Consider the following 20,536-nt stretch of genomic DNA (forward strand, 5'->3'; position numbering starts at 1 on the left):
GGCGTAATGAATACACCCCTAGGCTACTATGCTACAGGGACAGATTCATTATGCGGAAATCGATCCGCCATTTCCTGGTTGCAAAAATCCTGATAGTTCGCTTCGCCTAATTTCAGTTTGTGACAAAACAAGCAGTCATTGGATATAGAATCAGTGTACGCTCTAAACCGCTGTGAAACGTATATTTCCATAACCAATAATATTGTATATTCATCTGTTTGAAGCCGGCGTGTAAAACCGAATGTAAAAGACGCAAAACGAAACTTCAGCACGGGAAGCATAGAAGTAGCACACCTAGAACAGAAGTACCGCTTCGTATACTTGCTTTCAATATGAATGAAATATCTATAACTCATATTTCTATGTGAACGTGTTCGATTCTCCCAAAAAGTTACATATTGTAGCAAGGGCCAGGTCAGCATCACCAGCCAGAGGGCGCTCAGTTTCAGATGATTTTTATTTTGGAGAGGAAGTTAATAGTAGGTGGTTTGAGAGGAATCAGAGAAACATAATCCGTTTTAATCGCAATGGAAACACATGATGTTGTTTAATTCACTTGCATTTGACTTGCGGAGTGCACAGCTTGGCTACTTTGAATCGCGGTCGTATAAGCGAGCTGTTGAAAGCGATGGTTAAAGTTTGAGACCGATCGAATCAAAATCAAGACGATGAGACAAAAAAGAGACGATCGTTGAAGAGGATTAAAAGCGCCCGGAAACCTTTATTTATCTCTTCTTTGGTCAGATTCTGCTCACTTAATTCATTATTGGTGACCAGTTCCCTGGTGTTTTGTTTTACAAAATATAGAAGATGTAAATCCACAGCCATGTGGTTTATTTTCTTTCCATGTGAGTAAGTTATTAGGCCTACAATGTAGCTATTTTCTTAATCACAGAATACGTGTTTTAAGTAAATCGGCATACTTAGGGTTATTGTACTTTATTGCCACAAGATCGATTAGAAAGTGCTACATTTTCATAAAATGTAGCCTAATTCAAAATAATTTATTAGACCACAGACTCTTGCCTCTCTTGTTTACCGTAGGACAGCCTACATGCACGAAATGGACACAAAACAACCCATAAACATCCTTTTAAACTTTAAATGGACGTTTAAAGAGCCGATAATGTTGCTAAATCGCATTGCTTTTGCATTCATACATTTTTTAAATCACCAAGCCCACAGCAGTCAGACCTGTTTCAGTGCCCCAATCTGCCAGATTTGCTATGCATAATCATCAGAGGAAAAAAACGATTTATATTTTTGACTGTTTTAGATAATCCCAAACTAGGCAAATTAACATTTATTTTATGCATTAGGATTATTTATTTACATCCATCCTGTAAATGATTCATATCTAATTCATAAACCATTCTTTCTCCTTCATGCTATATCCACATATCTATATGTGCTAAGAGCTCATATTTCTCTAAGGAGGCTAATTTTAGTAAAGAAAAAAAGGGTTGGATTTCATCCCTCTGCTTCCTACAACAGACATCTGTTACCAGTTGAAGTATCATTCCCTCTGAAAATAGCAGCAAACAGGAAATTGCTCACACACTGAAGGTAAATCTTGCTATTTAATGTGACACTTATAAACGGACAAATTGCAGGGCGTGAGTTATGATGTGCCAAGAGGAGAACTTCCAGACTCTACATGCCTGTCTTTGCCAATTCAGCAAAAGTTAGTCGTCAGACAGAAGAGATAGTTTCTGCCATTTGAGATGGACAGAATATTTATACAGTTGTACAGCGAAAACTTGGTCCTTTTACGTAGAAACAGTCTGGTCTGTCTGTCACCCAGGCTACAGTAAACCCAGTGCAGGAGCCAGTTTCCAGCTAGATTATGTTCTCAAGTGTGTCACTGTCATTTTATGATCAAATCAAATCAACCTTCATTTGCCATATGTGTAGACTTTACCGTGAAATGCTTACTTACAAGCCCTTAAACAACAGTGCAATTCAAAAATAAAATAATATTTACCAAGTAGGCTATAACAAAAAGTAACAGAATAAGAATAACGAGGCTGGTGCCCCCTGCACCAGTACCGAGTCAGTGTGCAGGGGTACAGACTAGTTGAGCTAATCTGTACATGTAGGTGGGGGCGAAGTGACTATGCATAGATGGCAAACAAACATCGAGTAGCAGCAGTGTACAGGGGTGGGGGGGTCGTCAATGTAAATTGTCCGGTGGCGATTTTTATGAATCAGTCTAAGGCTTGGGGGTGATGATGATGATGATAATGATGATGTTGTGTGTCAAAGTCTCTTCAGGTTCCCGTGTGAGGTCATAAAGATGGGACACGGTGGTGTGGGGAGCAAAGCTGGCGCTGGCGGCTGACAGACCCCTCCAGTGGCCAATCAGGATGCATGTCTCCTCAATGGGTGCCAGCAAGCTCTGCTTCCTGTTCTCCCTGGCTCTCTGTGCCCTGTTGCTCCTCATCCCCACCCTCCAGCCCTCACAGCATCAAGGGGACCTTCCCCGGCCCCGGGCCCACAACAAGCCTGCCCGGCACCCTGGACGTCTGATGGTTCCTCTCCAGGCAGATATGGGGAAAGTGACAGTGGGGCGTAATGGGATTGATGGTGACTCTATGGGGCAGAGTACACCAAGAGAGACCAAGAGGACTGTGGATGGGGACTGGGTGTATACAGCTCGTCGAGCTGACACCCAGGGCTCTGGGAAGCATATAGACTCTCAGACAGGGTCAGAGGGGGACTTCCTCCACAGAACTGGGGGTGTGATGGGGGCTGGAGGGTCTTGGCCCAGGAACCCTCTGGAGCTAAAAGACATTTTCATAGCGGTGAAGACCACCAGGAAGTACCACAAGTCCAGATTGGATCTGCTGTTCCAGACCTGGGTGTCCAAAGCCAAAGAACAGGTAGGGAGGAACACACGTAGGCATACACACACATTTTGTCCACAGGGTAGATTTGTCTTGTACTGTTACCAAGTCCTCCAGGACACCTTTCTCTCTTTCTCTCTCTTAAAATATCATATAGAACATATAATTAATTAAGCATCCCGGGGCAACAGGGTAGCCTAGTGGTTAGAGCGTTGGACTAGTAACCGGAAGTTTGCAAGTTCAAACCCCCGAGCTGACAAGGTACAAAATCTGTCGTTTTGCTAGTTAAATAAAGGTTACATTAAAAAAAGACCACATATAAAACACTATATTATAGAACCTACTGTATCATAGAGAACACATCATGTAGAACATATAATATAGAACACATAATATAGAACACACTGTATTATATAGAACAAATCATTTAGAACACACTGTATCATATAGAACATACTGTATCATATAGAACACACTATTATATAGAGCATATAATATAGAACATACTGTATCATATAGAACACATCCTATAGAACACACTGTATTATATAGAGCACACTGTATCATATAGAACACACTGTATCATATAGAACACACTGTATCATATAGAACACACTGTATTATATAGAACACGCTGTATCATATAGAGCATATCATATGAACAAATCATATATAACACATTATATAGAACACACTGTATCATATAGAACACACTGTATCATATAGAACACACTGTATCATATAGAACACAATGTATCATATAGAACACACTGTATCATATAGAACATATCATATAGAACACGCTGTATCATATAGAACACAATGTATCATATAGAACACACTGTATCATATAGAACACATCCTATAGAACACAATGTATCATATAGAACACAATGTATCATATAGAACACACTGTAATATATAGAGCATATCATATAGAACACATCATATAGAACATACTGTATCATATAGAACACATCATATAGAACACACTGTATTATATAGAGCACATCATATAGAACACACTGTATCATATAGAACACACTGTATCATATAGAACACAATGTATCATATGAACAAATCATATGGAACACACTGTATCATATAGAACACACTGTATCATATAGAACACAATGTATCATATGAACAAATCATATAGAACATACTGTATCATATAGAACCCATGTATCATATAGAACACACTGTATCATATAGAACACGCTGTATCATATAGAACACGCTGTATCATATAGAACACACTGTATTATATAGAACACGCTGTATCATATAGAACATGCTGTATTATATAGAACACACTGTATCCTATAGAACACACTGTATCATATAGAACACAATGTATCATATAGAACACAATGTATCATATAGAACACACTGTATCATATAGAACACAATGTATCATATAGAACACACTGTAATATATAGAGCATATCATATAGAACACATCATATAGAACACACTGTATCATATATATAGAACACATCATATAGAACACACTGTATCATATAGAACACACTGTATCATATAGAACACACTGTATCATATAGAACACATCATATAGAACACACTGTATCATATAGAACACACTGTATTATATAGAACACATCATATAGAACACACTTAATATATAGAGCATATAATATGAACAAATCATATAGAACATACTGTATCATATAGAACATATCATATAGAACACACTGTATCATATAGAACATATCATATAGAACATACTGTGTCATATAGAACACGCTGTATCATATAGAACATATCATATAGAACACATCATATAGAACATACTGTATCATATAGAACACATCATATAGAACATACTGTATCATATAGAACATATCATATAGAACACACTGTATCATATAGAACATATCATATAGAACACACTGTGTCATATAGAACACACTGTATCATATAGAACATATCATATAGAACACACTGTATCATATAGAACATATCATATAGAACACACTGTATCATATAGAACACATCATATAGAACACACTGTATCATATAGAACACACTGTATTATATAGAACACATCATATAGAACACAATGTATCATATAGAACACACTGTATTATATAGAACACATCATATAGAACACACTTAATATATAGAGCATATAATATGAACAAATCATATAGAACATACTGTATCATATAGAACATATCATATAGAACACACTGTATCATATAGAACATATCATATAGAACATACTGTATCATATAGAACATATCATATAGAACATGTCATATAGAACACACTGTATCATATAGAACATATAATATAGAACATACTGTATCATATAGAACATATCATATAGAACATATCATATAGAACACACTGTATCATATAGAACATATCATATAGAACATACTGTGTCATATAGAACACGCTGTATCATATAGAACATATCATATAGAACACATCATATAGAACATACTGTATCATATAGAACACATCATATAGAACATACGGTATCATATAGAACATATCATATAGAACACACTGTATCATATAGAACACATCATATAGAACACACTGTATCATATAGAACATATCATATAGAACACACTGTATCATATAGAACACATCATATAGAACACACTGTATCATATAGAACATATCATATAGAACATACTGTATCATATAGAACGTATCATATTGTATCATATATAACACATCATATAGAACACACTGTATCATATAGAACACACTGTATCATATAGAACATCATATAGAACACACTGTATCATATAGAACACACTGTATTATATAGAACACACTGTATCATATAGAACACACTGTATTATATAGAACATCATATAGAACACACTGTATCATATAGAACACACTGTATCATATAGAACATCATATAGAACACACTGTATTATATAGAACATCATATAGAACACACTGTATTATATAGAACACACTGTATCATATAGAACACACTGTATTATATAGAACATCATATAGAACACACTGTATCATATAGAACATCATATAGAACACACTGTATTATATATAACATCATATAGAACACACTGTATTATATAGAACACACTGTATCATATAGAACACACTGTATTATATAGAACATCATATAGAACACACTGTATCATATAGAACATCATATAGAACACACTGTATCATATAGAACATCATATAGAACACACTGTATTATATAGAACATCATATAGAACACACTGTATCATATAGAACATCATATAGAACACACTGTATTATATAGAACACACTGTATCATATAGAACACACTGTATTATATAGAACACATCATATAGAACACACTTAATATATAGAGCATATAATATGAACAAATCATATAGAACATACTGTATCATATAGAACATATCATATAGAACACACTGTATCATATAGAACATATCATATAGAACATACTGTATCATATAGAACATATCATATAGAACATGTCATATAGAACACACTGTATCATATAGAACATATAATATAGAACATACTGTGTCATATAGAACACGCTGTATCATATAGAACATACTGTATCATATAGAACACATCATATAGAACATACTGTGTCATATAGAACATATCATATAGAAGACACTGTATCATATAGAACATATCATATAGAACATACTGTGTCATATAGAAGATGCTGTATCATATAGAACATATCATATAGAACACACTGTATCATATAGAACATATCATATAGAACACACTGTGTCATATAGAACACATCATATAGAACACGTTGTATCATATAGAACACATCATAAAGAACACACTGTATCATATAGAACATATCATATAGAACATACTGTATCATATAGAACGTATCATATTGTAGCATATAGAACATTTCATATAGAACATGTCATATAAAACGTATCATATAGAACATACCATATCGAACATACTGTATCATACAGAACATATCATATAGAACATACTGTATCATATAGAACGTATCATATTGTAGCATATAGAACATTTCATATAGAACATGTCATATAGAACATACTATCATATAAAACGTATCATATAGAACATACCATATCGAACATACTGTATCATACAGAACATATCATATTGTAGCATATAGAACATATCATATATAACACACTGTATTATATAGAACACATCATATAGATTATAGAACATACTGTATTATAAAGAACATACGGTATCATATAGAACATATCACATAGAACACACTGTATCATATAGAACATATCATATTGTAGCATATAGAACACATATAGAACATACTGTATCATATAGAACACATCATATATAACACACTGTATCTTATAGAACATACTGTATTATATAGAGCATATCATATAGAACATACTGTATCATATAGAACACATAATTTAGAACACACTGTATCATATAGAACGTATCATATAGAACATACTGTATTGTAAAGAGCATACTGTATCATTTAGAACATACTGTATGATATAGAAAACATCATATAGAACATACTGTATCATATAGAACATAGAACATACTGTATTATAAAGAACATACTGTATCATATAGAACATATCATATAGAATATAGAACATACTGTATTATAAAGAACATACTGTATTATAAAGAGCATACTGTATCATATAGAACATATCATATAGAATATAGAACATACTGTATTATAAAGAACATACTGTATTATAAAGAACATACTGTATCACATAGAACATATAATACAGAACATACTGTATCATATAGAACATACTGTATCATATGGAATATATTATATATAACATACTGTATTATATAGAACACATTATATAGAACATACTGTATCATATAGAACATACTGTATCATTTAGAACATACTGTATTATATAGAACACATTATATAGAACATACTGTATCATATAGAACATACTGTATCATTTAGAACATACTGTATTATATAGAACACATTATATAGAACATACTGTATCATATAGAACATACTGTATCATTTAGAACATACTGTATTATATAGAACACATCATATAGAACATACTGTATCATATAGAACATACTGTATCATTTAGAACATACTGTATTATATAGAACACATCATATAGAACATACTGTATCATTTAGAACATACTGTATTATATAGAACACATCATATAGAACATACTGTATCATATAGAACATACTGTATCATTTAGAACATACTGTATTATATAGAACACATCATATAGAACATACTGTATCATTTAGAACATACTGTATTATATAGAACACATCATATAGAAAATACTGTATCATATAGAACATACTGTATCATTTAGAACATACTGTATTATATAGAACACATCATATAGAACATACTGTATCATATAGAACATACTGTATCATTTAGAACACATCATATAGAACATACTGTATCATATAGAACATACTGTATCATTTAGAACATACTGTATTATATAGAACACATCATATAGAACATACTGTATTATATAGAACACATCATTTAGAACATACTGTATTATATAGAACACATCATATAGAACATACTGTATCATATAGAACATACTGTATCATTTAGAACATACTGTATTATATAGAACACATCATATAGAACATACTGTATTATATAGAACACATCATTTAGAACATACTGTATTATATAGAACACATCATATAGAACATACTGTATCATATAGAACATACTGTATCATTTAGAACATACTGTATTATATAGAACACATCATATAGAACATACTGTATCATTTAGAACATACTGTATTATATAGAACACATCATATAGAACATACTGTATCATATAGAACATACTGTATCATTTAGAACATACTGTATTATATAGAACACATCATATAGAACATACTGTATTATATAGAACACATCATTTAGAACATACTGTATTATATAGAACACATCATATAGAACATACTGTATCATATAGAACATACTGTATCATTTAGAACATACTGTATTATATAGAACACATCATATAGAACATACTGTATCATATTGAACATATCATATAGAACACATCATATAGAGGTTATTTTTGTTTGGAATACATTTTTAAGTGAAAAATAGCCAGCGTAATTCTGTTGACATGGACTTGCCCCTTGCCAAGAGTATCAGCTCATGTGGTTCAGAATGAAAATAAGCGCGTCAAGAGCATAGAGGTCATTTGGAATCAATTGACTCTTTGGATCTGGTTCTATAACTCTTCTAGCAAACCACACGATGGTACAGAAGGACAGAACAGATGTTGGAGTAGAGATGGTACAGAAGGACAGAACAGATGTTGGAGTAGACAGTAGTAGAGGTGGTATAGAAGGACGGAACAGATGTTGGAGCAGAAGTGGTACAAAAGGACAGAACAGATGTTGGAGTAGACAGTAGTAGAGGTGGTATAGAAGGACGGAACAGATGTTGGAGTAGACAGTAGTAGAGGTGGTATAGAAGGACGGAACAGATGTTGGAGTAGACAGTAGTAGAGGTGGTATAGAAGGACGGAACAGATGTTGGAGTAGACAGTAGTAGAGAGGGTATAGAAGGACGGAACAGAATTTGGAGTAGACAGTAGTAGAGATGGTATAGAAGGACGGGACAGATGTTGAAGTAGACAGTAGTAGAGATGGTATAGAAGGATGGGACAGATGTTGAAGTAGACAGTAGTAGAGAGGGTACAGAAGGACAGAACAGATGTTGGAGTAGACAGTAGTAGAGGTGGTATAGAAGGACGGAACAGATGTTGGAGTAGACAGTAGTAGAGATGGTATAGAAGGACGGAACAGATGTTGGAGCAGAAGTGGTACAGAAGGACAGAACAGATGTTGGAGTAGACAGTAGTAGAGGTGGTATAGAAGGACGGAACAGATGTTGGAGTAGACAGTAGTAGAGAGGGTATAGAAGGACGGAACAGAATTTGGAGTAGACAGTAGTAGAGATGGTATAGAAGGACGGGACAGATGTTGAAGTAGACAGTAGTAGAGATGGTATAGAAGGATGGGACAGATGTTGAAGTAGACAGTAGTAGAGAGGGTACAGAAGGACAGAACAGATGTTGGAGTAGACAGTAGTAGAGGTGGTATAGAAGGACGGAACAGATGTTGGAGTAGACAGTAGTAGAGAGGGTACAGAAGGACAGAACAGATGTTGGAGTAGACAGTAGTAGAGGTGGTATAGAAGGATGGAACAGATGTTGGAGTAGACAGTAGTAGAGGTGGTATAGAAGGACGGAACAGATGTTGGAGTAGACAGTAGTAGAGGTGGTATAGAAGGACGGAACAGATGTTGGAGTAGACAGTAGTAGAGAGGGTATAGAAGGACGGAACAGAATTTGGAGTAGACAGTAGTAGAGATGGTATAGAAGGACGGGACAGATGTTGAAGTAGACAGAATTAGAGATGGTATAGAAGGATGGGACAGATGTTGAAGTAGACAGTAGTAGAGAGGGTACAGAAGGACAGAACAGATGTTGGAGTAGACAGTAGTAGAGGTGGTATAGAAGGACGGAACAGATGTTGGAGTAGACAGTAGTAGAGAGGGTACAGAAGGACAGAACAGATGTTGGAGTAGACAGTAGTAGAGGTGGTATAGAAGGACGGAACAGATGTTGGAGTAGACAGTAGTAGAGATGGTATAGAAGGACGGAACAGATGTTGGAGCAGAAGTGGTACAGAAGGACAGAACAGATGTTGGAGTAGACAGTAGTAGAGGTGGTATAGAAGGACGGAACAGATGTTGGAGTAGACAGTAGTAGAGAGGGTATAGAAGGACGGAACAGATTTTGGAGTAGACAGTAGTAGAGATGGTATAGAAGGACGGGACAGATGTTGAAGTAGACAGTAGTAGAGATGGTATAGAAGGATGGGACAGATGTTGAAGTAGACAGTAGTAGAGAGGGTACAGAAGGACGGAACAGATGTTGGAGTAGACAGTAGTAGAGGTGGTATAGAAGGACGGAACAGATGTTGGAGTAGACAGTAGTAGAGAGGGTATAGAAGGACGGATATTCTACTGAAGTGTGTGTGTGTGTGTGTAACCATGGCTGGCAGGGGGTATGGAATGGTTAAGCACATGACAGCTTGTGTATGTGGTGGAAAGGCATGGCAGCTGCTGGTTGTATGCCCTGGGTGTGTCTCGGTAGGGTTGGGAAGCATGTGTGTGTGGTGGTAGACCCTGGGTTCCCAGAGGGAGGAAGTTCCTGAGCAACTAGAGGAGAGCAGGAGACGTAAGTAGGAGGAACACACTGCTGTGTTTGTTCTCTCACTCTACAGGAATCTGCCCCCTCCTCCTCCACCACCCCCACCTCCCCTTTAGATGGCAGGGGTGCATTGGGAATCTGTGGGAGACGGGTTGGGTGGGTGAACTGGGAAGGAAGGGGGAGAGGGTGCTGGGTGGGTTGGGGAGAGGGGACATGTCTTTAGGTAAAGGGGTTGGGATAGGAGCAGGAAGAATGAGCAGGGGGCTGGGGGTCAGGAGAAATGTGTTTACTGGATAAGTCAGGGTGAATAACAAGGGAGGGAGAAAGGGGGAGAATTCTCTGGTGTAATCCCTCTCCAAACACAGGGCCCCCCAGTCCCAACCCAGGGATCTATAGGAGGCTGTAGAATATATTATATCAAATCAAATATATTTATATAGCCCTTCGTACATCAGCTGATATCTCAAAGTGCTATACAGAAACCCAGCCTAAAACCCCAAACAGCAAGCAATGCAGATGTAGAAGCACGGTGGCTAGGAAAAACTCCCTAGAAAGGCCAAAACCTAGGAAGAAACCTAGAGAGGAACCAGGCTATGTGAGGTGGCCAGTCCTCTTCTGGCTGTGCCGGGTGGAGATTATAACAGAACATGGCCAAGATGTTCAAATGTTCATAAATGACCAGCATGGCCGAATAATAATAAGGCAGAACAGTTGAAACTGGAGCAGCAGCTCGGTCAGGTGGACTGGGGACAGCAAGGAGTCATCATGTCAGGTAGTCCTGGAACTAGAACTGTGTCATGGGGTAGATCCTGAACTGTGTCATGGGGTAGATCCTGAACTGTGTCATGGGGTAGATCCTGAACTGTGTCATGGGGTAGATCCTGAACTGTGTCATGGGGTAGATCCTGAACTGTGTCATGGGGTAGATCCTGAACGGTGTCATGGGGTAGATCCTGAACTTTGTCATGGGGTAGGACCAGAACTGTGTCATGGGGTAGGACCAGAACTGTGTCATGGGGTAGATCCTGAACTGTGTCATGGGGTAGATCCTGAACTGTGTCATGGGGTAGGACCAGAACTGTGTCATGGGGTAGATCCTGAAGTTTTCCCTTAATGAAAGATTCCCATGTGTCAAATAGGTCAAATAGTGTGTTTAAAGTTGGAATGGGTTCCCATTTGTCAGTTCTGATTAACTTGAAGAGAAAGGAGTGAAGGGCTACTTCATACTCTTTCCATAGCCAACATAGTCACATTAAAACCCACTTTCACACTTATGGTTATTTCACACCCAGAATACTTTAAATACACTGCATCTTGAAACGCATCTTGAAACGCACATAAAGTACTCTGCTTCACACCTATGCAACTTTTTTTATGCCAGCACACATTTGCACTGCTTGAGTAAACAGCAGGGGTGTTAGTTTAGGGACCAACCGAAGTTTAGGGACCAACCAGAAACTGATGTGCATCCCAAATAGCACCGTATGGACCCTGATGTACTACATGTGCGCTATATAGGGAATAGGGTACCATTTGAGTCAGAGAGAGAATGTGACTGTGGTTAATATCACCGGTCTGTTCTGAGCCTATAAAACAGATCAGCAGTGAGGCCCTACAACACAAAGAGTTCCAGTGTTCAGCTGCACATTAACAGGACCAAACACACTGACCCAATTTGCTCAGTAACTAACGTCACAGATGTTGGACCACCGTCTCTAACCAGCTCCTTTTGTGTTGACATAAAAATATTCTACCTCCCAGGCTGCTCCAGCAGTATGTCCCAAATGGCACCCTATTCCCTTTATAGTGCACTACTTTTGACCAGGACCATAGGGATGCCATTTGGGACAGCCCAGAAGATGACTGTTCAAAGACTGCATTGTGCCAAAGGCCCAATGTGTGTCTACAGTCTACTAACCACCTGCACAACTATTGACTAGAAGTATTTTTGTCCAAGTGTGACAACCTACCTATCATGTTAACTGTTGGCTCAGACTGGTGTAGCTCTCATAGGCTTTAGGTCAACAAGGTTGAGCCACTCAACAGACAATTTTAGGAGCATCCGTTAAGAGCAGCAGCTGGGTTGTTCTACAAATTTGTAGATCATGTGGATGTGTCAGACTCTTCAGTTGTTTTACTGTTAGGAAACCCAGATGGTTTGAAGAGTAGTGGGATCTATATAGGGACAGGGCTCTGATTGGTGTCTGAGGTTCGATGGAATGGAGCTTTCAAACAGTCAGTCTGGCTCATGCAGGGTTTATGGAGTAGTATGAAGTTGCTAGAAGACACTGATCTAAGGTCTGTTTTGTGTTTCTCCTCACTAATGGTTAAAGTTAGAATTTATGGTGGGTAAGCTGATCCTAGATCTGTGACTATGGGCAATATCTACCTAGAGCATTTAAAGGATGCCTGCTGTGTTTATTTGGGCCTGTTAAAACCCTGTGAGAGAGCAGCCATTTCTCTTCAGCCCCTATCTTGCTGAGTGAACACAATCTCAAGGCTAACCTTGTCTCTGTATAAGTGGGAGGGCTTCTCTGAAGAAATGAGAGAAATGGAACCACACTGAGTCACAGCTTTACTCTCTGGGTCTTTCAAATGTGGAAACTTATTCTAGGAATCCTTCTACAGTGTTCATAATAAAGTTGGTGGAAAAGGACTTGAGGGAAGGATGAAAGTTACTGTAGAATGAAGGGATTGGAAGCCTTCACCTGCACGGTAAAGCACCATTTAAACAACTAGAGTAGAACCATGGTATTTTGAAATGTTTATACAAGATGTTATCACTTTTGTCGTGTGTGGGTGCATGCATGTGCGTTGTTTCAACAGCCTGTCAGAGAATGTACAGTGCCTTCAGAAAATATTCATACCCCTTATTTTATTGCAGCCTGAATTCAGAAAGGATTTTAAAAAATAAATGTAAATCACCCATCTCCACACAATACCCCATAATGATAGCTTTAAAAAATGATTTCAATTTTATGTGGGAATAGTCACTGTATTCTTGCTAACTCCCCAGTCCTTAACGATTACAAGCATACCCATAACACATATAATGTTGCAGCCACCACTATGCTTGAAAATATGGAGAGTGGTACTCAGTAATGTGTTGTATTGGATTCGCCCCAAACATAACACTTTGTATCAGGACAAAAAGTGAATTGCTTTGACTTTTTGTTTTCAGTATTACTTTAGTGCCTTGTTGCAAACAGGATGCATCTTTTGGAGTCATTGTATTCTGTACAGGCTTTCTTCCGGTCACTCTGTCAATTAGGTTAGTATTGTGGAGTAACTCCAATGTTGATCCATCTTCAGTTTTTTCCTATGACAGCCATTAAACTTTTAACTGTTTTAAAGCCCCCATTGTCCTCATGGTGAAATCCCTTTGTTTGCCTGGCATGGCCTGGCTCGGCCTGGTAGGCTATTTGTGTGTGTGTGTGTGTGTCACATGTCTGTGGTGTCCTGTGTAGTTTTCTGGCAGGAATGCCCGGCGTCTCCCAGGGCACAGAAGAAAAAGAGGGCATGCCTCTGGGCAGAGGCAGGGATGAGACAACTGAATTATAAAAGAAGGGGGGATGAGGGACAGGATGGAGGGAGGATGACTGAGGGGAGGGAGGGAAGAATAAATGACAGTAGGAACGGGTAAGGGACAATAAGGAGAGAGAGGGAGGAGGAAAGGAAAGAGGAACCATGGTTGAGGCAAGCAGGGTAAAGGAGAGAGAGAGAGAAAGCCATGGTTGAGGCGAGCAGGGTAAAGGAGAGAGAGATAGAGAAATCCATGGTTGAGGTGAGCAGGGTAAAGGAGAGAGAGAGAGAAAGCCATGGTTGAGGTGAGCAGGGTAAAGGAGAGAGAGCGTGCCATGGTTGAGGTGAGCAGGGTAAAGGAGAGAGAGAAAGCCATGGTTGAGGTGAGCAGGGTAAAGGAGAGAGAGAAAGCCATGGTTGAGGTGAGCAGGGTAAAGGAGAGAGAGAGAGAAAGCCATGGTTGAGATGAGCAGGGTAAAGGAGAGAGAGATAGAGAAAGCCATGGTTGAGGTGAGCAGGGTAAAGGAGAGAGAGTGTGCCATGGTTGAGGTGAGCAGGGTAAAGGAGAGAGAGAAAGCCATGGTTGAGGCGAGCAGGGAAAAGGAGAGAGCGAGGAAGCCAGAAAGCCATGGTTGAGTTGAGCAGGGAAAAGGAGAGAGCGAGAGAGCCATGGTTGAGGAGAGAGGGAGAGGGAGAGAGCGCCATGGTTGAGGTGAGCAGGCTAAAGGAGAGAGAGAGAGAAAGCCATGGTTGAGGAGAGAGAGAGAGGGAGAGATCGCCATGGTTGAGGTGAGCAGGGAAAAGGAGAGAGAGAGAGAGAAAGCCATGGTTGAGGCGAGCAGGGTAAAGGAGAGAGAGAAAGCCATGGTTGAGGCGAGCAGGGTAAAGGAGAGAGAGAAAGCCATGGTTAAGGTGAGCAGGGTAAAGGAGAGAGAGAGAGAGAAAGCCATGGTTGAGGTGAGCAGGGTAAAGGAGAGAGAGAGAGAGCCATGGTTGAGGCGAGCAGGGTAAAGGAGAGAGAGAGAGAGAAAGCCATGGTTGAGGTGAGCAGGGTAAAGGAGAGAGAGAGAGAGAAAGCCATGGTTGAGGCGAGCAGGGTAAAGGAGAGAGAGAGAGAGAGAGAAAGCCATGGTTGAGGTGAGCAGGGTAAAGGAGAGAGAGAGCCATGGTTGAGGCGAGCAGGGTAAAGGAGAGAGAGAGAGAGAGCCATGGTTGAGGCGAGCAGGGTAAAGGAGAGAGAGAGAAAGCCATGGTTGAGGCAAGCAGTGTAAAGGAGAGAGAGAAAGCCATGGTTAAGGTGAGCAGGGTAAAGGAGAGAGAGAGAGAGAAAGCCATGGTTTAGGTGAGCATGGTAAAGGAGAGAGAGAAAGCCATGGTTGAGGTGAGCAGGGTAAAGGAGAGAGAGAAAGCCATGGTTGAGGTGAGCAGGGTAAAGGAGAGAGAGAGAGAAAGCCATGGTTGAGGTGAGCAGGGTAAAGGAGAGAGAGCGTGCCATGGTTGAGGTGAGCAGGGTAAAGGAGAGAGAGAAAGCCATGGTTGAGGCGAGCAGGGAAAAGGAGAGAGCGAGGAAGCCAGAAAGCCATGGTTGAGTTGAGCAGGGAAAAGGAGAGAGCGAGAGAGCCATGGTTGAGGAGAGAGGGAGAGGGAGAGAGCGCCATGGTTGAGGTGAGCAGGCTAAAGGAGAGAGAGAGAGAAAGCCATGGTTGAGGAGAGAGAGAGAGGGAGAGATCGCCATGGTTGAGGTGAGCAAGGTAAAGGAGAGAGAGAGAGAGAAAGCCATGGTTGAGGCGAGCAGGGTAAAGGAGAGAGAAAGCCATGGTTAAGGTGAGCAGGGTTTAAGGTGAGCAGTAGAGAGAGATAGCCTGGTTGATGTGAGCAGGTAAAGATAGAGAAGATAGCTATGGTTGAGGGCGAGCAGGGGTAAAAGAAGAGGAGAGAGAGAAAGCAATGGTTGAGGTGAGCAGGTAAATGAGGAGAGAGAGAGGAAAAAGCCATGGTTGAGGCGAGCAGGGTAAAGGAGAGAAGAGAGAGAGAAAGCCATGGTGAGGTGAGCATGGTAAAGGAAGAGAGAGATGAGCCATGGGGTGAGGCGAGCAGGGTAAAGGAGAGAAGGAGAGAGAGAGCCATGGGTTGAGGCGAGCAGGGTAAAGGAGAGAGAGAGAGAGAGAAAGCCATGGTTGAGGCGAGCATGGTAAAGGAGAGAGAGAAAAGCCATGGTTAAGGTGAGCAGGGTAGAAAGGAGCGAGAAGAGAGAGAGAGAGAAAGCCATGGTGTTAGGTTGAGCATGGTAAAGGAGAGAGAGAAAGCCATGTTGAGGTGGAGCAGTGTAGAAGGAGAGATATAGAGAAAGGGGCCAGTGTTGTCTGACTTAGAATAGTCTGGTTATTGTTTAAGCCACATTTCTCCTCTCTCTCCCCCTCTCCTCTCTCTCTCTAAAAGGTTTGAAAAATATAGCCATTTCAAGTGTTCTATTATCAGCTATGTACAGTGTTTTAGCAAGGTGCAAATAGCTGTAGTACGATTTGTGGGGGGAGATAAACAGATAGATATTGGCGGTATTTATAGTGTTGTTTGTGCTCCAGTAGTTGCCCTTTCCTCATTGCAACAGGCCACAAATCGTGCTGTTGTGATTGCACATTGTGGTATTTAACCAAACAGATATGGGAATTTATTAGTGTTTGATTTGTTTTCAAATTCTTTGTGTATCTGTGGGAAGTGTGTCTGTAATACATTTGGTAGGAGGTCAGGAAGTGCAGCTCAGTTTCCACCTCATTTTGTGGACAGTGTGCACATATCCTGTCTTCTCTTGAGAGCCAGGTCTGCCTACGGCGACCTCTCTCAAGAGCAAGGCTATGCTCAATGAGTCTGTACATCAAGGATTTCTTTAATTGTGTGTCAGTCACAGTGGTCGGGTATTCTGCCACTGTGTACTGTCTGTTTAGGGCCAAATGGCGTTCTAGTTTGCTCTGTTATTTTTAGTTGACCCTTTCCAGTTTGTCAAATAGTTGTCTTTTTGTTTTCTCGTGATTTGGTTGGGTGTAATTATGTTGCTGTCCTGGGGCTCTGTGGGGTCTGTTTGTCTTTTTGAGCCCTATAACTGAGCCCCAAAACCAGATGGCTGAGGGGACTGTTCTCTAGGTTCATCTCTCTGTAGGTGATGGCTTTGTTAGGGAAGGTGTGGGACTTTCTTCCTTTTAGGTGGTTGTAGAATTTAACGACTCTTTTCTGGATTTTGATAACAAGTGGGTATATTCCTAATTCTGTATATAAAGTATATTTTTGTATATTCTGCATGTAGAGTCTCAATTGGGTGTTTTTCCTATTTTGTGAATAATTGGTTGGAGAGCGGACCCCAGACCTCACAACCATAAAGGGCAATGGGTTCTATAACTGATAGAAGTCATTTTTTTGTCAGTTCCTAATTGGGATGTCGAGTTTTATGTTCCTTGTGGTGGCATAGAAGAAGGCCCTTCTCTCCTTGTCTCATAGATCGTTCACAGCCTTGTGGAAGTTACCTGTGGTGTTGAGGTAGGTATAATTCTTTGTGTGCTCCAGGGCAACGGTGTCTCGATATAATTTGTATTTGTGGTCCTGGCCACTGGACCTTTTTTGGAACACCATTATCTTTGTCTTGCTGAGATTTGTCTGACAGAATCTGTGCAGAAGATCTAGGTGCTGCTGTAGACCCTCCTTGGTTGGGGACCGAAGCACCAGATCATCTGCAAACAGTAGACATGTGATTTCCGAGTCCAGTAGGGTGAGGCCAGATGCTGAGGACTGCTCTTGTGCCCTTGCCAATTCATTGATATACACTGAGTGTACAAAACATAACAGACTGAGCAGGTGAAAGCTATTATCCCTTATTGAGGTCAGTGTAGATGAAGGGGAAGAGACAGGTTATTGAAGGATTTTAAGCCTTGAGACAATTGAGACATGGATTGTGTGTGTGTCATTTAGAGGGTGAATGGGCATGACAAAATATTTAAGTGCCTTTGAATGGGGTATGGTAGTAGGTGCCAGGCGCACTGGTTTGAATGTGTCAAGAACTGCAACGCTGCTGGGGTTTTAACACTCAACAGTTTCCTGTGTGTACCAAGAATGTTTTTACAAAAACAAATAAACAGGACGATGAACAAAAAATTATCAACTCAAAAGACAATAATTACATTGGATGAGCTACAAGACTAAATACAAACTCTCCAACCCAAAAAGGCCTGTGGTGTTGATGGTAACCTAAATTAAATAGGAAAATATACAGACCACAAATTCCAAACAAAAGTTGAGACAAATTTGATCCCAATAATGACAGTGCTGTTGATACAGATTCCAATCTCTGAATAATCCTTTGCAGTATCATCAACAGCATCCTCCAACATTTCCTCATTGGGGTGACCAGACCTTGGTTCAAATATTGGAGAAGATGCCAGAGCTGAGGATAATGTTGAAGAGTTTAAGAATAGCCCATTTGAATTTGTGGTCTCTATATTTTCTCATTTTGTTTAGGTTACCATCAACACCACAGGACTTTTGGGGTTGGAGGGTTTGTATTTTGTCCTGTAGCTCATTCAATGTAACTATAGAAACCAGTTTGTTTTCGTAGTCTTTAATAACTGATTCTAAGTTTAGTAAATTATCATTTATATGCTTTTGTTCTTGGTTCTTTGTTATGTGGCTGAAAGGGTTGGAGAAGGGGTTTATCTGTACATCTCCATTTTGGATAGGTAGCTCTTCGTAGTTTTTTTTCTTCACATGAGTGATTTGATTCTATGGATTCTTCAGTCACATTGAGCTGTTATCTGTCATGATGTTCCTTCTTTTTTCATAGTGTATTTCTGGACTGTTCTAGTGCTTCACCATAGTGAAGGACTAAGCTATGTTTTTCTGGGTAGTTTGTTGGATAGTTTTCTCAATTTTTTGTTTGATGCATTCTTCATCAAACCATTTTTAATTGTTGTTAGTTTTCTTAGGTTTTCTGCTTGAATATTTAAATGTGATATGTTAAATATACTGTTCAGGCTTCCTACTGCTAAGTTTACTCCTTCACTATAGCAGGGAAACATTTTGTCCAGGAAGTTGTCTAGAAGGGATTGGATTTGTTGTTGGCCAATAGTTTTTGGGTAGGTTGTGATTTTGCTGTGGTCTGATAGGTGTGTCAGTTGGTTGGCCGTGAACACTCTGAGACTCTGGGTTATGGTCAATGATAAAGTAGTCTCCAGCACTACTGCCAAAAGATGAGCTATAGTCTGGTGTACCTACTGTATGAGTCCTATTGAAGCCTACCATTGACTATGTACAGACCCAGCGTGTGACAGCTGCTGGAATTGTGACCCTCATTTTAGCATCGTATGAAATTACAGTAGGCTACCGGTAGCCTGTATCAATTACGGTTTTCAGACATAATGGAATGTGGCCCCTTGAAAGCGCCTCAGCTAAGGCATGTTTGTTTGTCTGTCTTTTAAAAAAATTTTTTTTTTTAAATGCCGACACAAAACCTTCTCTTGTGATATTAACTGACATTTTACTTGTCTGTAAAGAACTTCTGAAGCAGGACTTAAGTCCATCACTAGGCAACCAGAACGGTCAATCAAAATATCTTAAGCTGACCACTATCTCCTAAAAGAAACATAGGCAGGGCAGTTCAAGCATAGCCAGTATGCAGTGATATTGCTACAGAACTTGTTTTAATTGGTTAATGTTGCATAGGCTTATGTTGTTTTAAGTCATGTAAAAAAAACATCTGAGTGGTTGACCTCAGCTTGCATCTTTTGGCTCTCCTCTTGGGGCTGCTCGTCTGTGGGGCTGTTTGAGGAGTGGGTGTGATCCGACTCGCTCGGGATGGTGGGTTCGTCACCACAATTGAGCTTCTCCTGCTGTTCTCTCTTTAATCCTGTGAAAGTCCTGCTGAAACGGTTTGAGGTTTCCCTGCACCATAACT

General features: G+C 39.5%; 1 protein-coding gene across 2 annotated transcripts in view; it reads left to right on the forward strand.

The window, feature by feature from the left end:
- The first annotated feature begins 119 nt into the window (after positions 1–119).
- LOC109900061 (beta-1,3-N-acetylglucosaminyltransferase radical fringe) overlaps positions 120–20,536 on the forward strand; it is a 33,163-nt gene continuing 12,746 nt past the window's right edge. Inside the window, exons 1-2 of one of the 2 annotated variants that reach the window (XM_031835249.1) lie at positions 120–1,566; positions 2,266–2,882. In XM_031835249.1, coding sequence (XP_031691109.1) covers positions 2,367–2,882 — 516 coding nt within the window. In that variant the 5' untranslated portion in view covers positions 120–1,566; positions 2,266–2,366. The remainder of the gene's footprint in view (positions 1,567–2,265; positions 2,883–20,536) is intronic. The other variant, XM_020495785.2, reaches the window with a different exon arrangement.

The sequence above is a fragment of the Oncorhynchus kisutch genome, linkage group LG11 (assembly GCF_002021735.2).
Source record: "Oncorhynchus kisutch isolate 150728-3 linkage group LG11, Okis_V2, whole genome shotgun sequence".
NCBI classification, from domain to species: Eukaryota; Metazoa; Chordata; class Actinopteri; order Salmoniformes; family Salmonidae; genus Oncorhynchus; species Oncorhynchus kisutch.